The 20386-nt window shown below is 45.0% G+C and overlaps 1 protein-coding gene across 1 annotated transcript in view; it reads right to left on the reverse strand.

Annotated features, from left to right (window-relative positions):
• The window catches only part of CLSTN2 (calsyntenin 2), a 727708-nt gene that overhangs the window by 28960 nt on the left and 678362 nt on the right, over nucleotides 1–20386 (reverse strand). The window contains exon 9 of the mRNA XM_055569528.1: nucleotides 10824–10986. Coding sequence (XP_055425503.1) covers nucleotides 10824–10986 — 163 coding nt within the window. The remainder of the gene's footprint in view (nucleotides 1–10823; nucleotides 10987–20386) is intronic.

The raw sequence follows: 20386 nt of genomic DNA on the forward strand, positions 1-20386 counted from the left end.
GCGATTCCTTAAAAAAAAAAAAAAAAAAAAAAAACAACTAGGAATAAAAGTACCATATGACCCAGCAATCCCATTACTGGGCATATACCCTGGGGAAACCATAATTGAAAAAAAGACATGTACCCCAATGTTCATTGCAGCTCTATTTACAATGGCTAGGACATGGAAACAACCTAAATGTCCATCCACAGATGAATGGATAATGAAGTTGTGGTATGTATACACAATGGAATATTACTCAGCCATAAAAAAGGACATATTTGAGTCAGTTGTAGTGAGGTGGATGTAGACTACACTGATGTAGTCAGTGTAGTGAGGAACCCAGAGCCTGTTATACGAGTGAAGTAAGTCAGAAAGAGAAAAACAAATACCATATAGTAATGCATATATATGGAATCTAGAAAAATGGTACTGATGAACCTATTTGCAGGGCAAGAATAGAGACACAGACATAGAGAGCAGATGGGAAGAAGGTGGGACAAATTGAGAGAGTAGTGTTGAAACACATACATTAACCATGTGTGAAGTGGATAGCTATTGGGGAGTTGCTGTATAAAACACAAGGAGCTTAACCTGGTGCTTTGTGATGACCTAGAGGGGTGGGATGGGGTGGTGGGTGGAAGGGAGGTTCAAGATGGAGGTCACATAAGTATACTTATGGCTGATTCATGTTGATGTATGGCAGAATCCAATACAATATTTTAAATCAGTTATCCTCCAATTAAAATTAAATCAGAAAAAATAGAGTGTAGCTGGGAGAGAGCCCTTGTGGTCTGCCACCCAGAGCCCCTCAACTGATCACTCACCACTCACCATCCTTTACACTTTCCTGGGTGCCAGAACATCTTCCTACACACTATTTTCACTCAGCAAAACATCCATGTTTTCTATTTTTGACTTAAGAATCCTAGACCTGCGATGCACTCTATTTATTAATGACACGACTCCAGGAAAGCAATTCAATTAGCATTGTGCAATAGGAGGCTAGCAAAAACTAGAAATATACTTGCACTCAGAGGTGGTTGTGATGCAGGATTTAAAAAAAGAGTGGATACATATACTGAAAAATCTTTCTGTTTAATATCTAGGGTGTCTGCACACACCACATGGCTTCTCTGCTAACATTTAGACATACACATGCTCATGAATTATTGTAAGAAAAGAAAATAACCTGATTTCCAACACAAAGAACCTTCTCCAAATATTTGCAAACACAGATTCCTAAGGCTAGATCTGCACACATTTTTAAAGTGTTTGCTGTTTGTCTAGCATTCTGTTTGATTCAGCTGATGATAAGATAGGACTGTGTTTTCCAGGAGCTCACATTCAGTTGGGAGAATAAAGTATAGACACTGGAAAAGTAAAATAAAAATGTAAGAGTAAATTGCCAACTCAGTTCATTTCCTAAGGCAGTGCATGATTAATTTCCAAACACATGATATAGAAAATACATCCAACAGATCAGGGGGGAAATTAATAGCCATGATTTATCAAGTCCCCAGGGCTTCCCTGATGGCTCAGATGGTAAAGAATCTGCCTGCAATACAGGAGACCCGGGTTTGATCCCTGGGTGCAGAAGATCCCTTGGAGAAGGGAGTGGCTACCCACTCCAGTACTCTTGCCTGGGAAATCCCATGGACAGATGAGCCTGGTGGGCTACAGTCCATGGGGTCACAGAGAGTTGAATATGACTGAGCTACTAACACACACAGGTGGTGCTAGTGGTAAAGAATCCGCCTGCTAATGCAGGAGACTCAAGAGGTGCAGTTCGATCCCTGGGTTGGGAAGATCCCCTGGAGAAGGAAATGGAAACACATTCCAGCATTCCTGCCTGGAGAATACCATGGACGGAAGAACCTGGCAGGACATGGTCCATAGGGTTGCAAAGAGTTGGGCATGACTGAAGCAACTTACCACACACACACACACACTGGGTCCTTAAAACATGACGATTTCTTCCCCAGGGTATTTTATTTAATAATTCTTAAGTTGCAGGATAGTACTTTTGAGATCATAGTCTGTCTCTTCTGATTTCTTCCATAATACCCTAGTTCAAACGCATCTCTGTCTTGTGCTCACTGCTGCAAGAACGGTTGACAGGAGGGAGAGAAGATGGGGCTTGGAGCTGAGTCGCTTCCTCAATTTCATCTCAAGTCCTAAATTTAGAAGGGTGGGGAAGATGTATCTTCAACATCCATGGAAAATAGACAGCGGAAAAACCTGCCTTTCCCCAGTCTAGGAGATGATACTCCAGGCTAGGGGGTGGCAGCGGGGGGTGGATGGACAGGATGACAGAGATGCAGAATGAGGGTGAACACCCTGGAAACAGTGTGTGATACTGGGAGGGGAAGCGAACCTGGCACATCTGGATAGGTGGAGAGAGGGACCAAGCATGGTTTTACAAGGTATGAGAAGCAGCAGAGGTATTTCTGTGTCCCTAAGACAAAGAATTACACAGAGCGCTGATGACCCCGAAGGACCATTAATGACTGAGGATCAAAGAGATGGACACCGTTTCAGTAGACACCTGCATGGAAAGATGACTGGAGGCCCCTCAACACCCTAGCCCCTTATACATCCCCCTGAAATCAGCTGGCACCCTAAATGGCAACCCACTCCAGTAGTCTTGCCTGGAGAATCCCACAGACAGAAGAGCCTGGCAGTCTACAGTCCAGGGGGTTGCAAGAGTTGGACACAACTGAGTGACTAAAGAAATGGGAGAATTCCAAACTTGCCAAGGTTGAATCTCCCCCACTCAGATAGAAGAGGGACTGGAAGTGACACTAAGATGGATGTGGAAAAATGACTTTTTTCATTGTGAATTCAGATTCTTATCTGCTAAACTACAACTCCTTTTACAAGATGATGTTTTCACAGCTAGGTAACTTGCCTAAGGCCCTACAGGCAGAAGTTAGCGAAACTCTGATTCAGACTCAGGTTTTGCTTGCTCTCAAGCTTTTGACCTGAATGCCATATAATACATATGGCTGGGAGGGTTCAAGCAGAATTTCTTGGAGGGTCTCATAATTGGGCTGCTTCAGAAAGATGAGGACAGGTTGGGATTGATACAAGGCTGAGGGTGAATGTCCAATTACACGGAGTTCTGTAGACACTGAATGATTTCAGCAGCAACTCCCAATGATTTGTGTCAAGTTTACTGGGAAACACAGTTCTCATGAAAAATAATGGTCTTTGGCAAAAGTGATTTAACATAACTTGTGTTATTCTGAGCCAGAGTTTTCATTCAGCTTTCTTTCCACTGAGAGGTGGGCCCACCAACCATACACATAGCTTTAGAATCAGTAATATTCACTTTCCTCTGAGTAAAAGACCTGTGTTGTGTGAATGGACAAAGTAGCTTCTCTTTGCAAAGTATGTGTGGGATGCTGCTGGTCTTTTTTTTTTTTTTTCTTGCTGTCATTCCCACAGCTATTTAGTCTGAGAAGCACATAGAAAGGAGGGTGGGGGCATATTCCCTCCTGCTTGGGTTGGATGCTGCTCTGTGCATGGCTTGTTGATGGGGATGCCCCTCAATGAACACAATTTCACAGATGGTTGGCTATCAATTTTGAGCAATGCAAATGGTGAGACCATTGGAAATCTTGCTTTCTCTCATTTCAGTGATGGAGATACCCACTGAATGCAAAGACTAAGTGAAGTGTGTAATAGACTCCCATAAACTGTGGCTTTAAAACCTGTGCACAACCCCAGGGTTTAGAACTGTAGCTGTAAGGACTGGTGGTCAGGGATGCTCTGCCCTCAGGGCTGGCCATGACACAGTCTCAGCAGGCTTTCTTGATCCTTTGGTTGTTATGTCTCCATCCTTCCAGCATTTTCAGTGAACATTTACATGGTGGGTTCTAAGTTCATAAGAAACATATGACTTATGGGATGACCCCAAAAGTCAGTACTCTGGCATTAGGCACCTAGATTCACAAAGCTGGAATGGCCCTTATATATCAACCAGAATGGCTCCGCCATTCTCCAGGAGCACAGAGGCAAGACACAGTCTTCAAAGACCCAGAGCAAGTAAGCAGCAGCAGTAGCAGTAAGGGTCTAGAATTCTTTTCTAACTCCAGATTCAGCTCTCCCGTTAAACCAAGATGCCCAGTGGGCCAGTCATTATCTTTGGCCTCAGCTTGACTTTGTCTGATCTGGGGAAGAAAGCCCGGAGAGTCCTGGCAAATGGTTTGCCTGTAGATTCCAGAATCTTCTGGCCTTCCTTGCTTGGCTATTAAATGCCATCTGGTTCTACATATCTCTAGAAGCAGAGGTGGGTGTGGCAGTGTAATTAATGCTGTGGGTGACACAGTTCTTGGTGCAAATCCAGGCTCTAGGTGACCCTTCCCAAGGTTCTTATGTTCTCTGAGTCTGTTTCCTCATGAGCAAAATGGAGATGATAATTACAGCCACAACATAGGGTTGTTAAAGAGAAGCCAAGCCAGAGCTGAGCACAGTGCAGGAACTCAAAACTAGCAGTCAGTTTTGGTGCCAGCAAGAACCAAGGAGCTCTGAGATGAGATGATGTCATGGGAGTCTTCTCTTTCTTCAGGGGTCTCTTTCTCTTTTTTTTTCCTCCCTGCCATAGTGTGTCTCTCAGACAAGTTAAAATGATACTTAGAATTAAAATGGTCTTTTTGCTCTAAGACCCTTGTTAAAATTTTCTAATTAATGTAACTTTCAGAATGAGATTCAAAGCTAAAATTGTAACTCAGTTATCCTGTGTTTCCACACATAAATCACCAAATTTTAAAGCTGTGTTGTCTTTAGACCAATATACCCTTATGCCAAGTGAAATCTAGGGCCTAGAATCATCTTTACTTGATTTTTAAATACAGACAATGCTAAGAGACACTGTGTTAGTCACCCCTGTGTATCAGACATGAGCCATACACCTTTGTCAAAACAAACTCAAAACTGGGATATAATTCAATAACCAATAATTATTGACCTTCTCCAGGACATAAAATAGGAGGAAAGGGGACGGAAGGGGAGTCTTTGAGAGCAGACAGTCCTTGCCTTCTGCAAATCCATGCTTTAGTGGGGGATAGAGACCTCCATTAATAACTCCAATGAGATGGTTCCCAAACAGTGCTCCAGGAACACTAATCTACAAAGAGTGACTTCCATAGTGAAATAAGACTGAGAACCACAGGTTAGGTAATGTCAAACTGATTGGTTTCTTGGTGAGTTTCTGAGAGCTTTGAATAAACAAAGGTGCATTGTGACTCTTCAGTGTGGGGCCATGGGGATGGCTTATATGTTTTCCCAAACTTGACCTTGGCCTCCTTGTGGAACCTGGGGGACCCAAGCTTCATGAAGCCCTTGGGAAATTCCACTTGAATGTAAGGCAGACTATGCTAGCACGTGCCTCTCTCTCAGCAGCAGAGACCTCCAGGGATGCAGAATAATTTCAACACAGACTTTATTAAGAGAATTTGTATTAAATTAGACCAAGTTTATTAAGTGATGACATGCGCTCCAGGTATGTACTAATTTTAGTGTCTGGCAAAAATAATGACCTGAAAATGTACACCAGATCTCGGGACCACATGTGGCTCCAATTCCCCTCTGTCTGAGGAACAGATGCTATTGATTACTGCAACTTTCAGCATCATTTCTGCCTTTTTATTACTTTTTTTGGCCATTCGTATTCTTTGCCTCAGCCCCTCCCAAAAGCCACAAGTAAGTGGGGTTCTGTGTCTGTTCCTTAACAGAGTCTAATTTTTAGAACTATCCCCTTCTCTATCTCCTGCTGCTTTGTTTGTTAAGTAGCGGGTAGGACTCAGCCAGACCAGGAGCTAGGGTAGAAGGCCCTCCTCATCCAACACCAGGGGGTGCCATCGTTAGGAAGAGGCAAAGCTGGACACTCTAGGAAGGCCAAGGTCCAGAGCACTGGAGGAGGGTCCCCAGCAGAGGCAGAGATGAGGTGGTTGCTGGGGACAGAGCCACAAGCAGGGATGACAGTGATGAGCTCTGCCAAGAGCAGATAAGGCTCAGGCAGGGGGCAGGGTGGTACCTTCTTAAGTGTGTGTTTACAGCTATGCTTCTTCAAACACGTTTAGCCATTTCATTAAAACAACTCTAGCTCTGATATCATATAAAATAAGTAAGTCAGAGCTTCTCTGGTTGTCGTGATTGGGGAGAGGTGCTCTGGAGTGTCACCTGCTGGGTCATCTCTGTGGCTGGCGCATCAGTAGCCTTCCTGACTCACTCCCATGACAAATGAGTTATAGGGCCTGGGTGGCTGGACCCAGGGTAGAGGTCCAGACACAAAGGAGATTATATAATTTTTATCACATGTGAGTAGAACTTGAATTTTTGTTGTTAGAAATGGATGAATAGGGACTCTAAGGAAAAGGACAAATTAATTAGTCTTTTAAACAATCTTCCCGCATGGCATGACCCAGAGAGAGACAAGGGACCTGGTATTTGTCTAACGGCAGCAGTTTCTCAGTCAGCACAGACGGATTTTGGCCAGGAGAGAGGGTCTGGCTCCATCCTGAAAACGCTGACACAGAGCACAGAGGTGATGGCTAGGTGGCACACAGCAGCCACACAGAGACAGAAGGACTCGCTTGAGATGCAACGTCCATCCTGACTTCAAAAGCCCTTCCCTAGAATTAAGATATGCTGCCTGCTTGAGGCCATCCTGGCAATATTTCCTAAGTGTAAATGAAATCTCATTTTTTTTAATTACTGGAAAAATACCCATGAAAATGAAGTTCCACTGATTACTCTGGCTTTCCAATTCAATCACAGGACACAGTAGACTAATTGGGGCGGCAGAGTCCTGCCCAGCCTCTGAGCTGGAGCCTCTGAGTTCCAGCTCTGAGTTCCTGGGAGCCCCCAGCAAGCAGCTGCTAGCACATTATTTTCTATCCCCATTGTTAACCCCCTGAATGGAAATTTCACAAATGGGAACTGGTTCCCTTGCCAACCTCAAAAGTACCTGAAAAACTCCCCACAATTACAGTCCCCAAGGGGCCCGTTCACACAGTGGGCTTATAATGTATATATAAGTGGAGTTTGGAAGGCTTAGAAACATGCCGAGGCAAGGGCTGTGTTACTGACCATCAATTTCACAGCACTGTGTCCTATTGAAAGACCTTTTGATGTCTCCTCCCAAGACAAAGGGTACTTCCTTCATAGCTCAGTCAGTAAAGAATTTGCCTGCAAAGCAAGAGACCTGGGTTCTATTCCTGAGTCGGGAAGATCCCTTAGAGAAGGAAATGGCAACCCACTCCAGTATTCTTGCCTGGAGAATCCTATGGACAGAGGAGCCTGGCAGGCTACAGTCCACGGGGTCGCAATAGTTGGATATGACTTAGTGACTAAACCACCACCCAAGACAAAAACATGGCTCCAGGGAGCATGTAAATATTCATGAGAATCCAAGCTCCTAACAAGGCAAGATGCACCCTATGGTCTGGTCTCAACTCTATCTCATCCTCCTCTCCATTCATTCTGATCCAGGCACATTCCAGTGATAGGCACCCTGGGCACGCCAACATCAAGCTGCTCTGCCATGGCACATGCTGTTGCTACCTTTATCAGCCTAGTGAACTCATACTCATCCCCAAAAGCTCAATTTTAAAGACTCTAAGGGATTTTTCTCCCATGCTGAAAATTCACCAAAGATTATCTTTCCTTTCAGAAAAGATACCTAAATCTTCTCTGCGCTCAGAAGCTTGGATGATGAGTTCTCTCCTACAACATCAGCCCCATCTTCCCGTGCTTGTCTTCTGACTGACTCTTTCCCAGGCTCAGTGACCTTCTTTCTGACCTAGAGAAGGACCTGGCTGGCCAGGGCCTGTCTGTGAGGATTAGTCCTGGGGAAGGGGAGAAGGTCAGTACGTTCAGGGAGCTGTGGGGAAGCTGGCATCACAGAAGCCAAAGTGTACCAAGGTCTTGTGGAAAATCTACCATATAGGGTTTAGGTGCAAGGAGCAGAGGAGGAGGTAGAGGAGGCGACCAGCAGATGTTTTCAAATTTACACATTCATTCAACTGAAACATGCCAAGCACACTCCAAGTGCCTGTACTGAGTCCTTATAATAACCTTGCAATACAGGTATTACTCTAGATAAGGAAATAGGTGAGAAAGTATTAATAGGAGTCCAAGGAAGTTAGAGATTCTGCAGGTTTCCACTGCAGGCTGGGATGATGGGGATCAGATGTGGTCCCTGAGGGCCGCTAGGGAAGTCATGGTAAGGTTCATGGTGACATGATTAGGGCCCTTTCCTTCTTTTTTAAATTAATTAATTTTAATTGGGGAATAATTTATTTACAATATTGTGGTGGTTTCTGCCATACATCGACATGAAACAGTCATGGGTGCACATGTGTCCCCCCATTCTGAAGCCCCCTCCCACCTCCCTCCCCTACCCCATCCCTCTGGGTTGTCCCAGAGCACCAGCTTTGAGTGCCCTGCTTCATTCATCAAACTTGTACTGGTCATCTATTTTACATATGGTAATATACATGTTTCAGTGCTGTTCTTTCACGTCATCCCACCCTTGCCTTCTTCCACATAATCCAAAAGTCTGTTCTTTACATCTGTGTTTCTTTTGCTGTCTTGCATATAGGATCGTCGTTACTATCTTTCTAAATTCCACATACATGCATTAAAATGCTGTATCGGTGTTTCTCTTTCTGACTTACTTCACTCTGTATAATAGGCTCCGGTTTCATCCACCTCATTAGAACTGACTCAAATGCATTCTTAGCGCTCTTTCTTATGGGCAGCATCCAATCTATGTCCCAAAATATCTGCGGGCTGGCTGTGGCGTCTAGCTGGAGCATGCAACCACATGAGAGGGCTGTTGTTCTAACACTGTGTTCAGTGACTAATGATTCCTGGGCAACCTCTGAATTAGTGCCTTGCTATACTAACTAGTTCCATGGGCTCGCGCCAGATGATACAGTCTTCCTCTCCTCATACCCTGGGGAATTCTGCAATACTGAGGGAGCTCTTATCACATTCTATGAAATGTTTGAGAAGATTTTTACTGTCATGTGATGTACATCAGACTTCAAGTAGGTGACTTCTACTCAAAAATACACTCTTACTCAGCCATAATGCCATATGTAGCAACATGGATGGACCTAAACATTATCACATAAGGTGAAGTAAACCAGACAAATATCATTGATAATGCTTATATTTCGAATCTAAAAAAAAAAAAAAGAGATACAAATGAACTTATATACAAAACAAAAACATGAGAAAGTAGCATTGACATATATATACTATCATGTGTAAAACAGATAACTAGTGGGAAGCTGCTTCATAACACAGGGAGCCCAGCCTGATGCTCTGTGATGACCTAGAGGGCTGGGCTGGAGGTGGGGTGGGAGGGAGGCTCAAGAGGGAGGGGATATACATTACATATAGCTCATTCATATTGTTGCACTGCAGAAACCAACAAACATTGTAAAGCAATTATCCTCCAATTAAAAATTAAAAAAATTAATGCTAAATAAATTCTTTTCGTTAAATAACAAATATATTTAAAAACTGGAGAAAAAAAAAACAAACAAACCCAGATACAGACTTACAGACAGAAAACAACCATGGTTATCAAAAAAGGAAAGAGGGGAATGGATAAATTAGGAATTTGGATTAACATATACATACTACTATAAACACAATAGATAATCAAGGACCTACTATTTAGCACAGGGAAGTCTACTCAAGATTTTGCAATAACCTATAAGGGAAAAAAATTTGAAAAAGAAGTGTGTGTGTGTGTGTGTGTGTATATATATATATATATATAAATAAATAACTGAATCACTTTGCTGTATACCTAAACTAATACAACAATGTAAATGAACTATAATTCAATTAAAAAAATACACTGTCTTCCGTTGCCTCATTCCTGCTTTGTCTCCTTCCTGGGTTTTGTCCCTAGTGCTCCCAGGGCTGCACCACGTGCCCTTCTTGCCATCTTCTCTTGCATGGAGCTGCCCAGAATTTACTCTTTGTCCCAACCCAGAGGGGTTTATGTCTCCCCTAGAGGGAGCCAGTCCTCCCAAGTCATAATCTTGTACCACAGCCCACCTTTTTCCTCCTCTCCCACAGCAAATGATCAAGGTCTCAAATCTTAGTAACCCTCAAAGAAGGCATCATCAGGAGTTTGAGGAGTCATCTCAAAGTACTGATCTGCTTATTTGAGGAGCACTTTACTTCCCCTCTGGTCTCTCAATGATACTTCAAAGAACCCCAGCTGTTAAAGGGAGCAAAGACAAAGATGCTCACAAATCTGAGTGGGGAACAGAAAGGCTAGATGCACGCTCAGAGAGCTGGCTCTCCTACTTCCAAAGAGGTGATGAGTCTGGGTTGGGGACTGGAGGAGAAGCAGCAGCAGAGGAAGTGACTTCCCAGAACAGAGAGTTGGGGTCTTAGACAATTTGAGTGGGGATAAAGAGAGATCCTTGGCTTCTGACCAGTGTAGACAGCAACAGAGCCAACTGGCAATTTTTTATACCAGATTCCACTTGCAGGCTTTTCTCTACACAGCCCCAGTTTGAAACCAGATAAGGTTCCAGAACAATAAAATGCATTAGCAACTCAGAGGCAATTCTGAAATTGCTCAAGTGGATCTAAAGTCAAAATCTGGTCTCAAGCCAAGTGCTTTATTATTACACAAGGTTAGTGCTTGGAATCATCCTTAACTTTTTAAGTCCTGTTTTATTAGTAGGGGATAGTATATTTTCCTGGCTGAAGCTCATACCACTTGCTTTGCCCTTTTCTCTGCCTGTACCTTTGATGGACTGTACACAGATAGGCCAGGGAGAAGGGCTGGACCTAAGGGTTACCTTGCCAACAAGCGCCGACTGTCAGTTGCATGGCAATGTGAGATGGATGAATGGGCCAATCGTTGGTCACCAGGTATGGTTCATACGTTGCTCCATCCATGTATAAGGTGACCACAGGAAACTCCACATTGATGACATAGTAATGCCATTCTTTGTCACAAATCTAGTGAAAAGAAAGAGAAGCAACACTTAAAATTGAATATGCAATAAAACATCCAATAGACTTTTATTCTAATTATGAAAAAGGGAGAAGAGACCTTTAGGTTAACAATGTTTATTGCAAAGAATTCAGTGAACATAATGGCTGATATGCACTGAGGTTATAGAAACGCACATCAAATATGATGGAGCAAACCATGGAATTGAGGAACACCTGGGAAACTTATCATTGGGTAAATATCTGACTATGGACAGATTATCTTGGTTGGCAAGTTCTTGGTGGACAGGTGGGGGTGTCAACTTAAATTTGCTCTGTGTGAGCAATAGTGAGTGAGTGAGTGAGTGAGTGAGTGAAGTCGCTCAGTCATGTCCAATTCTTTGCGACCCCCATGGACTGTAGCCTACCAGGCTTCTCCATCCATGGGATTCTCCAGGCAAGAATACTGGTGTGGGTTACCATTTTCTTCTCCAGGGGATCTTCCCGACTCAGGGGTCAAACCCAGGTCTCCGGCATTGGAGGCAGACGCTTTAACCTCTGAGCCACCAGGGAAGCCCAAAAATGTTTTTCGAAGCTTGAGGATGGATGGTGCTATGAAAAGGAAGATGCTAGACTGGAAGTAGAAATGAAGATGAAGATAGAGAAGGGGCAGAGGAAGGGAAAAAGAAAGAACAAAATAGAAGAGGAAGAAATTAGGAGTTATGAGCAAGGACAAAGCAACAGACAAAGGAAGAAGGAGTTTCATAAGAACAGAAAACCTTCAATTCCTTTCTCTCTATATTAATGCTTGCCCAAGGAGCTGTTGTAGTCTCACGCTCCCTTCAACTGAAGCAAAATAAATTCTGAGACAGATAGTCTTCCTAAGAAGATTCAGCTTCATTCTTCCTTAGAGTCCCTGGGAAGCCAAAGGAGGATGACAATGAGTCCTCCTGGCTGAACTTGGTACAGAGCACACTCACATTCATGTCCGCTCATAATTTTAGTACCTAAGACTTCTGGTCTTAGACCTGGGAACCAAAACCTAACCTTAATGGGTGGGCAGAGACATTTGGAGCCAGGATAAAGTCACTATTCCTGACCTCAAGGTACTCAAATCCCACTTGTTGTTCAGTCGCTAAGTCATGTTTGACTCTGCACCTCCATGGCAGACTCCTCTGTCGTTCACTATCTCCCGGAGTTTGCTCAAATTCATGTCCATTGAGTCGGTGATGCTATCTAACCATCTCATCCTCTGTTGCCCTTTTCTCATTCTGCCCTCAATCTTTCCCAGCATCAGGGACTTTTCCAATGAGCCAGCTCTTTGCATCAGGTGACCAAAGTATTGGAGCTTCAGCTTCAGCAGCAGTCCTTCCAATGACTATTCAGGGTTGATTTCCTTTAGGATTGACTGGTTTGATCTCTTTGCAGTACTATCCAAATTAGAAACCAACATGGCATGTCTTGGGAAAGGAGCTAGGAAGAATAAAAAGTAACAAGGCTGGGGAATGGCACCCCCTTCCTCCAATCTAAGCAAGTGCCTTAGAAGTCACATTAGATTCCGTCTCTTCCCCACTCCCTTGCCCTCAGATCCTTCTGCATCCTCTTGTCTTCATCGCCCCTGTCATCTGTGGCAGCGGAGACAGATGAGTTCTACAGGAAGGTGACCCCCAAGTGAGGGCATCGAAGTCCTCCCTACACCCCACTCTGGATTAAATGTGCTGTTTCTCATGAATAGATAACACCAACAGGGATGCTAAATGATCTTTTCCCTTTCATTTTAGAGTAAGATTTTTTTCCCCTTAATGTTCTTTTTATACTGTCTTGTCTCATGTCTCAGAAAATTACTCCTTTTGAAGTCCATTAACCTGATAAAGGCTGATGAATATTTTAGGGACCCTTGGAAGGTAAGCAGGAGGAGTCCAGGCAGACATTTCCAAAATCCTGTTACACTTCATGAATATACAGTTCAGTACAGCGTATATCCCACTAGAGGTCCTAACCCAATTTATACTCCCCTCCTGCTTGATGCCTGTGATCAGACACTGGACTGGGTACAGGAGTCTGGGGGTAGGTCTGGGACCCAGGTGAGGCTGACCCAGGGGTATAGGTGTGGTACAAAGGAAGACCTGGAGACAGGGCCTGGGGGCAACAGAAGAATGAGGAACTAAGCAGAGATCTGAATGAGGAAGCTTCCAATCCAAGGAGGCCCAACGTACCCTGGACTTGCAGTCCAGGTTGCAGGTCAAGGATGGCTAGTCAGAATACCCCCATCCCCAGGATATTCTCTGAGGCATCAGGAAACCTGTGACTAGTCCAGGGTGGGAAGGGAGCAGGTGGAAGTGCAGTAACCCTCTCTACACCTCATGCCCTTTGAAATGTAGACAGAACACAAAGGTCAATTGGGCAGCACAAGGGGGCTGCCTTGCCCAGGTTGCCATCACCCCACTTCCAGTGGCCATGCTCTCGGGCCTGATGGCCACATTGAATCCACATGCTGGTTGACTCTACAATGCTCCATGTCTGCCGAAGCTGGGTGGAGGCTGGGTCCTCTGGCTTGCTTTCTTTCATATCCCTTACAGGGTGGGTAGCAGGAACAATGCCAAGGAGGTCTGGGCTGGGAGCAGGGTGGTACTCCAGGGTAAGCTGGGGACTGGAGAAGCCTCTCATGAGAGGGGAGAAAGTTAGGCTGCCAAGAGTTGGTCTAAATGGCCTAGAAAAGGCCACACGGGAAGTTCCGAGTTGGTTTTCTCAGGAAATCAGGTATTTTTGAACATAGTTATTCAATGTGTGATGCATTTACCTACAAACCAATGTGTGAGGGAGTGTACTAGAGGCTGTGTGGAATGCAGAACTTGTCAGGTATGTGCTTTGCCTTCAGATTTTCAATTTGGGGCAGGGGTGGTGGTTGTGGTGGTGGTGGTGGTTAGGTATCAAATACACAAGAGACTCGAATGAAATGGGAATTGAGATTAGTCTTACAGACAAGACACAATGCACTGTGAGATCCAGACTTCTGGCTGGGAGAAGGTGGCATGTAGGGTGACTAGAACTGCTAAGACTCCATTAAGAATAGATGGTAAGGAAAACATTCCAGGCAAATGGAGCAACAATCTTTTAATCCTTCATTCATCAATCCTGTTGCCAAAAAAGAAAGATACTAGGTTTGGGATGAATGGAGATTCACTCATTCATTCAGTCCTGTGGACATTTACTAAATGCATATCCTGCTTTGTGAAGGAAAGAAAGCACCTGCCCTCATGGAGCTTCCAGTTCAGACATAGAATTGACAAAAAGGCTTGCAACAGTTGTGACTCATGCCCACAGATTGTGTGAGGCACCAGGGTGACATGGTAGAGGGGGGTGGGTGTCTGATTGCCCTGTGAGGAGGGAAGGAGCACAGACACAGTCACATTGGTTTGGGAAAGGTGAGGAGTGGCAGATGAGGCTACAAGGACAGCTTGGAACTGAGGTCCTAGAACTTGGACAGCTTTTTTTTTTTTTTTTTTTCTACAGGCAGTACAAGGTACCAATCTTTGAGGACCTGAGGAAGATGGTAGTCATAGCAACAATCAATCTTGGAACATGCTACTCAATGTCAAAGCAGCTTTTCCTCTTCCTTGTACCATTTAATCCTCCCTTGTTGTTGTTTAGTTGCTAAGTCATGCCCGGCTCTTTGTGACCCCATGGACTATAGCTTGCCAGCCTTCTCTGCCAGGCAATTTCCCAGGCAAGAATACTGGAGTGAAATGCCATTTCCTTCTGCAGGGGATCTTCGCAACCCAAAGATCGAACCTGCATCTTTGGCATGCTCACTGCCAAATCAGGGTCTTGAGCAGATACTTATCTCTTATTCTTTTTAAAATAATTATTTTTTACTTTTAATTTTTTTTGGTTGCCCTGTATTTTCATGGCTGCGTGTGGGCTTTCTCTAGTTGCAGTGAATGGAGGCCACTCTTTAGTTGTGGTGTGCAGGCTTCTCTTGCGCAGCATGGGCTCTAGCGTGTCCAGGCTCAGTAGTTGTGGTGCACGGGCCTAACTGCCCCCTGGCATGTGGGATACTCCCAGACCAGGGGTCGAATCTATGTCCCCTGCCTTTGCAGGTGGATTCTCAACCTCTGGACCACCAGGGTAGTCCCAGACACTTTTCTCTTGAGTGATGGACTCACGTGTCAGATTGCCCGAGTGGTCAGCTAGATGTCCTACAGGCACTTCAAACTCACCATGCCCCAAACTGAGCCCTATAGCCCTGTGCCCAGCTTTGCCTGCTCCTTGTCTTGTGTCCCCCACCTCAGCGAACGCTCCCTCATCCAATCTGTCATCCAAGCCAGTACACTGGGCACTGCTTTTGACTTCCTCCCTTTGTCCCTCCCTCCAGCTAAGTTCCTGCCAAATTCCGAAGATGCTTCTCTCATTTGCTCTCACCACTCCACCCTCGTTTCTCCTTAGAATTTACAGTATGTACTAGAGAGGGGAAAGGTTGGGAAAGTGTGTTTGACATTACAGTAAGATGGAAGGCATTTCAGCATGGGGAGAGGACCAAATGTAGCAGGAGAAGTGTGAGAAAGCTTTGGTATGAGTGTGGGTGGGACAGAGTGAGGGGCTGCCCTGGGGCTGAAGGCAGCCACAGAGTGCAGTGGGCAGGGCAACCAAGGAGGGGGCGGGGAGTCCTTGTAGGGTGAGCCTAGGGGTCACAGGGTGGGTATCACACTGGCTTTAGGAATTTCTGGGGAACCATGTTCTGGACTTCAAGAAAGTACTTAAAGCTTCCTGATCCTTAATTCCTTCACCTGTAGAGTAAGGATAATAAGAGTATGTACATCATGAGGTCGTTGTGTGAATTGAGCTAAAACAAAGCACTCCAAATACTTAGAGCATATTTTCAACCTGAACAGATATGGAAACTCCTTCCCTTTTCCAAACACATTGAGATGCTGCATAAACTATAACAACAACAGCAACAATATAAAACAAAAATAAGAGAGAAAGGCTCAGCCTATCAGCTGTGGTTTCAAAGCCCACAGGAATCAGGAATGACTCAGGTCTTCTGTGCAAAGAAAACTTGAGTTGGCATGTCTGCATAAAGTCTGGGACTGTCCGAAGTCTGGGTCTTGGGACACTGCCAACATTGATTGGCTGGGGAAGCCAGCCAATCACTCTGATAAGCATCTCTTCTGAGATGTTACCCCTCCAAGCCATTCCTGAGCATGCACATTCGCTTCAAGTGTAAACAGCTCACTTGACGTGGAAATCCAGAGCTTAGACTCTACTTTAAAAAGGCATCTTTGAAGTCTTTAGGCCTTTAGGAAAGACATACTAAAAACTTCTGGAGAGATATGTGCTCCCAACCCAGGGCATGAGCAGGACAATTCCTGCTGGAGATGAACTGAGGGTAAAAACTGATAAAACATAGAGGGAACAATCCTTTGCATGCATGAGAGAAAGCAGACAAAACAGATGATGAAACACATTCCAGGAACCAGAGAAAATGGAGCAACTGGAAAGGAGAAAGGGGGCGGCAGGTTTGAAAAAGAACCAGAGAGAAATTTCAGAAATAAAAGACATAGTTGTTGAAATAAATCAAGAAAGCCGACAACAGAGTTAGTGAATTGGAAGAAAGATTACAGCAAAATGAAACATTTGATAAAGCAATCAAGAGAGATGGATTCTGTGCGTGATAGAAAGATACTTTCCAACCAGTGTTGTGTCAGGTATGTGTGGCTGGAGGTGAGGCTGGTGGAAAGCAGTGGGGCTGGGATCCTGAGACGCTTGTACACCATGCTAAGGAGTGTGTTACTTTATTTAAGTAAGTGCCTTGTGTTCTAGAAAGCCACTCTTCACTGCAGCAGCCTTCTCACGTATTAGATTCAGATGAGAGTGAATACATAAGCTTCATAAGCTCCTGCCCCACAGGACATATTTGAAGGGTAGGTCAAAATTGAACTTCGGTTGCTGAAATGGAACGCTAATGAACCAAGAGGATTGAAACCAACTGCATTCTCACTGAGGACTTGCAAGGCCACCTGGCCCCAGGCCACTGTTTTGGAACATTAGAAAGATGAGGTTTTGGTTAGTGCTAAGATCAACCTTAAGCCAAGGCAAAGATGCCACTCTTATTTGCAAATCAATTTAAGATCTCCCCAGGAGGTCGCCTGCACTTCCGAATTGGCAGGGAAAAGTTCAGTGGTTTTTCAGCAGCAGGTGTTTATGACAGCTCAGAAAGCACCTGCTGGGTCTTCTGTCAAAAAGCAATTGCTGACTCAGGGCAGTGGAGCCCAGGGGAGCGGGAAACATAAAAGGTGGCCTGTGTCAAAGCGACTACTCCCATTTGCAATTTGGTTGAGGAACATTTGGGCAAATCCTCAAAACTATCCCAAAATGCCGTCCTCATAATTTGTGCTCAGAGAGTATAAATCAAGAATTGCTAGCACCCAGGATTTAAATTTATCCATGGGGAGAGAGGAACACCTTTATTATACAGCAATGATAAGACGTGCCCTGGCACCAGGATATGATTTTTGCCTGTGTGATCAGCTTACTGGATCAGCTGGTGTCACCCCAGCAAGACATCCTGGGGAGATCCTTTAACTTCCAGGTCTTACTGATGGGCCTCATTTCCATGCAATGAAAAGGTGCATTTCAATTAGTCCCTCAACCAGGACAAAGCTTCTCTTGCCCAGCCTGGGGCTGATTGGCAAATTCTGCAAAGCCCCACAGAGGTAGGGTTGGCTGAGTTCATGTGAGAGTCAGAGGTTAGGGCAGAAATCTTACTCTCAGTAAAGTGGGAGTGAATCAACCCTGAATATTCATCGGAAGGACTGATGCTGAAGCTGCAGCTCCAATACTTTGGCCACCTGATGCAAAGAGCTGACTCACTGGAAAAGTTTCTGATTCTGGGAAAGATTGAAGGCAGGAGGAGAAGGGGACAACAGAGGATGAGGTGGTTGGATGGCATCACTGACTCAATAGACATGAGTCTGAGCAAACTCCAGGAGATAGTGAAGGACAGGGAAGCCTGGCGTGCTACATTCCATGGGGTTGCAAAGAGGCAGACATAACTTAGTGACTGAACAACAGCAACAACAACAAACATCTGTTGTCTATACTGGCAATCTGTGGTATTTTGTTATAGCAGCCTGAGCTGAGACATTTAGGAACTTGAAGCTCTAGACATGCACATTCTCAAGCCCTACCCTAGACCACTGAGGATGAGTGGGCCTGGCAGTCTGTGTTTTAACAGGCCCTCCAGGTGGTTCAGAGAGGATAAGTCTGAGAACCACTGCTGCAGAGAACTTACTATGCTACTGTGGGGAATAAAATAGTCAGTTTGCCAAATTTTCTGAAGTCCTTTATTTTATTTTCTGGTGTGTGTGTATGTGTGTGGGCTCAGTCCTGTCCAACTCTTTGCAACCCCATGGACAGTAGACCCCCAGGCTCCTCTGTCCATAGGATTTCCCAGGCAAAAATGCTGGAGTGGGTTGCCATTTCCTACTTCAGGGGATCTTCCTGATCCAGGGATTGAACCCATAACTCTTGTATCTCTGGCATTGGCAGGCAGGTTCTTTACCACTGCACCACCTGGGAAGCCCTTGGGGCACCTATGAATATTGCCTGGAACAAAAATCTCAGAAGACACATCCCGTGAGATTCATTCAGTTCATTCAACACAGACTGACCGAGTGCCCACTATGTCCCAGGCACTTCCCTGGAACCGGGAATGTGACAGCAAACAAAACAGGAAGATTTCCACCAGCGCCTTCCCGCTGTCCACCAGATGCTCCTGTCTCTGTATACCCTCCCCTCCCGCCATCCCTCCTGCCCCACCTGGAAGCTTTCCTGCCTCTGATCATTTGAGCACTCCCTCACACCCCCCAAACAAAAAGCATCTCAAGCCCAGCTTTCCCCCTCCTCCCTGGTTTTTGTTTCCAGGACATGCCATGGAATTCATCTGCAGGTATTCTCATCCTGAATTTCACCAACAGCTAACATCTGTCAGGGCCCTGGGGCTCAGATTGGAGCCTTGGAGGCATGGTCTGCCTGTTGTGGGTTGTAAGCGACTGTGTACAGAGCAAGTTTAATATTTTAACAGGCCAGGAAGCATGTGTCTTCAACTTGACAATTAGGAAAGAGACTATTTCTCCTCTAGAGTTCTTTCCCTGATCACAATTGACAGCACAAAGACAGATTGCTTGGTTCCAGAAAGGAACTGTCTTGAAAGTGAGTGAACCCCATCACTTTAGGATGGGGTTGAGGCAGTTAGGGTTCCACCGCATGAGTAAGACTCCCTCCCATAAAAGACTGTGAGCTTCTAAAGGTACAGTCTAAGAGAAACAATGGCCACTTACAATTACTGAATGAATGAATGATTACAGTATAAGCCAGCAATAGTGGAATCGGTTCCTCTAGAAAAAGGTGATGAGAGTCCAGATTAGGAAGCTGGAGCATGATCATGGGGATGAGGCCATATCTGTGTCAAACACTTGGAATCCTGGTGACCTCACTAGGCTGGCAGCCCAAGAAGGGTTGCAAAAGTTCAGCAGACATGGAGAGTTCTGGAAGATTGGAGCCTCATGGGGTCAAGGAAGGAGGGTGAAGGCCATCAGATAAGAGTGAGTCCTAGTAACAGTAAGACCCTGGCCCGGAAAGGACCCAGGACTATCTTAGCAGCCTCCCACCCCCCCATCCCACCCCCAGGCATGGTTGCCTCCTTGCAGTCTCACTGACAGGCAATGCTCTGTAGTGGGGGAAACTGCCTTTCTGATCTGGAACCTGGAGCAAGTTTCTTTAAGTGCCAGTTTCTTCATCTGTACAATGGATAGAACATCCATGTTGCAGAAAGATCTGATTATGTATCCAATGGATATTTACTGATAGCAGTAATGGGTCAGGAATTATTCTAGGTGTTGCATATATAAAGTGAGCAAAAATAGACACAGTTCCTTCCCTAAGGGAATAGACAGAAAATGAAATGTTCACATAAATAAATGTAACTTTATATCTGAAAGAAATACTAGAATGGGATGTACATGCGTATGTGCTAAATCCCTTAAGTCTTGTCCGACTTTTTGCGACCCTATGGACTATAGCCCACCAGGCTCCTCCGTCAATGGGGATTCTCCAGGCAAGAATACTGGATTGGGTTGCCATGCCCTCCTGCAGGGGATCTGCCCAATCCAGGGATCAAACACTCATCTCTTATGTCTTCTACATTGGCAGGCAGGTTCTTTACCACTAGCGCCACCTGCAAAGCCCATGAAAGGGATGTACCAGGTGCAAAATGAGTCCATAATTGGGAGGTTTATTCAGTTATGGAGGCTGGAAGTGATGGTGAAATGAAGGAGGCAGGTGAGGGGGTCAGTAAGAATGCTGGAGGCAGAGGAACAGCGCAGGTGGTGGGCCTGTGGCTGGAACACAAGGATGAGGGCACGGC

Source organism: Bubalus kerabau, chromosome 2 (genome assembly GCF_029407905.1).
Source record: "Bubalus kerabau isolate K-KA32 ecotype Philippines breed swamp buffalo chromosome 2, PCC_UOA_SB_1v2, whole genome shotgun sequence".
In the NCBI taxonomy this organism is placed as follows: Eukaryota; Metazoa; Chordata; class Mammalia; order Artiodactyla; family Bovidae; genus Bubalus; species Bubalus kerabau.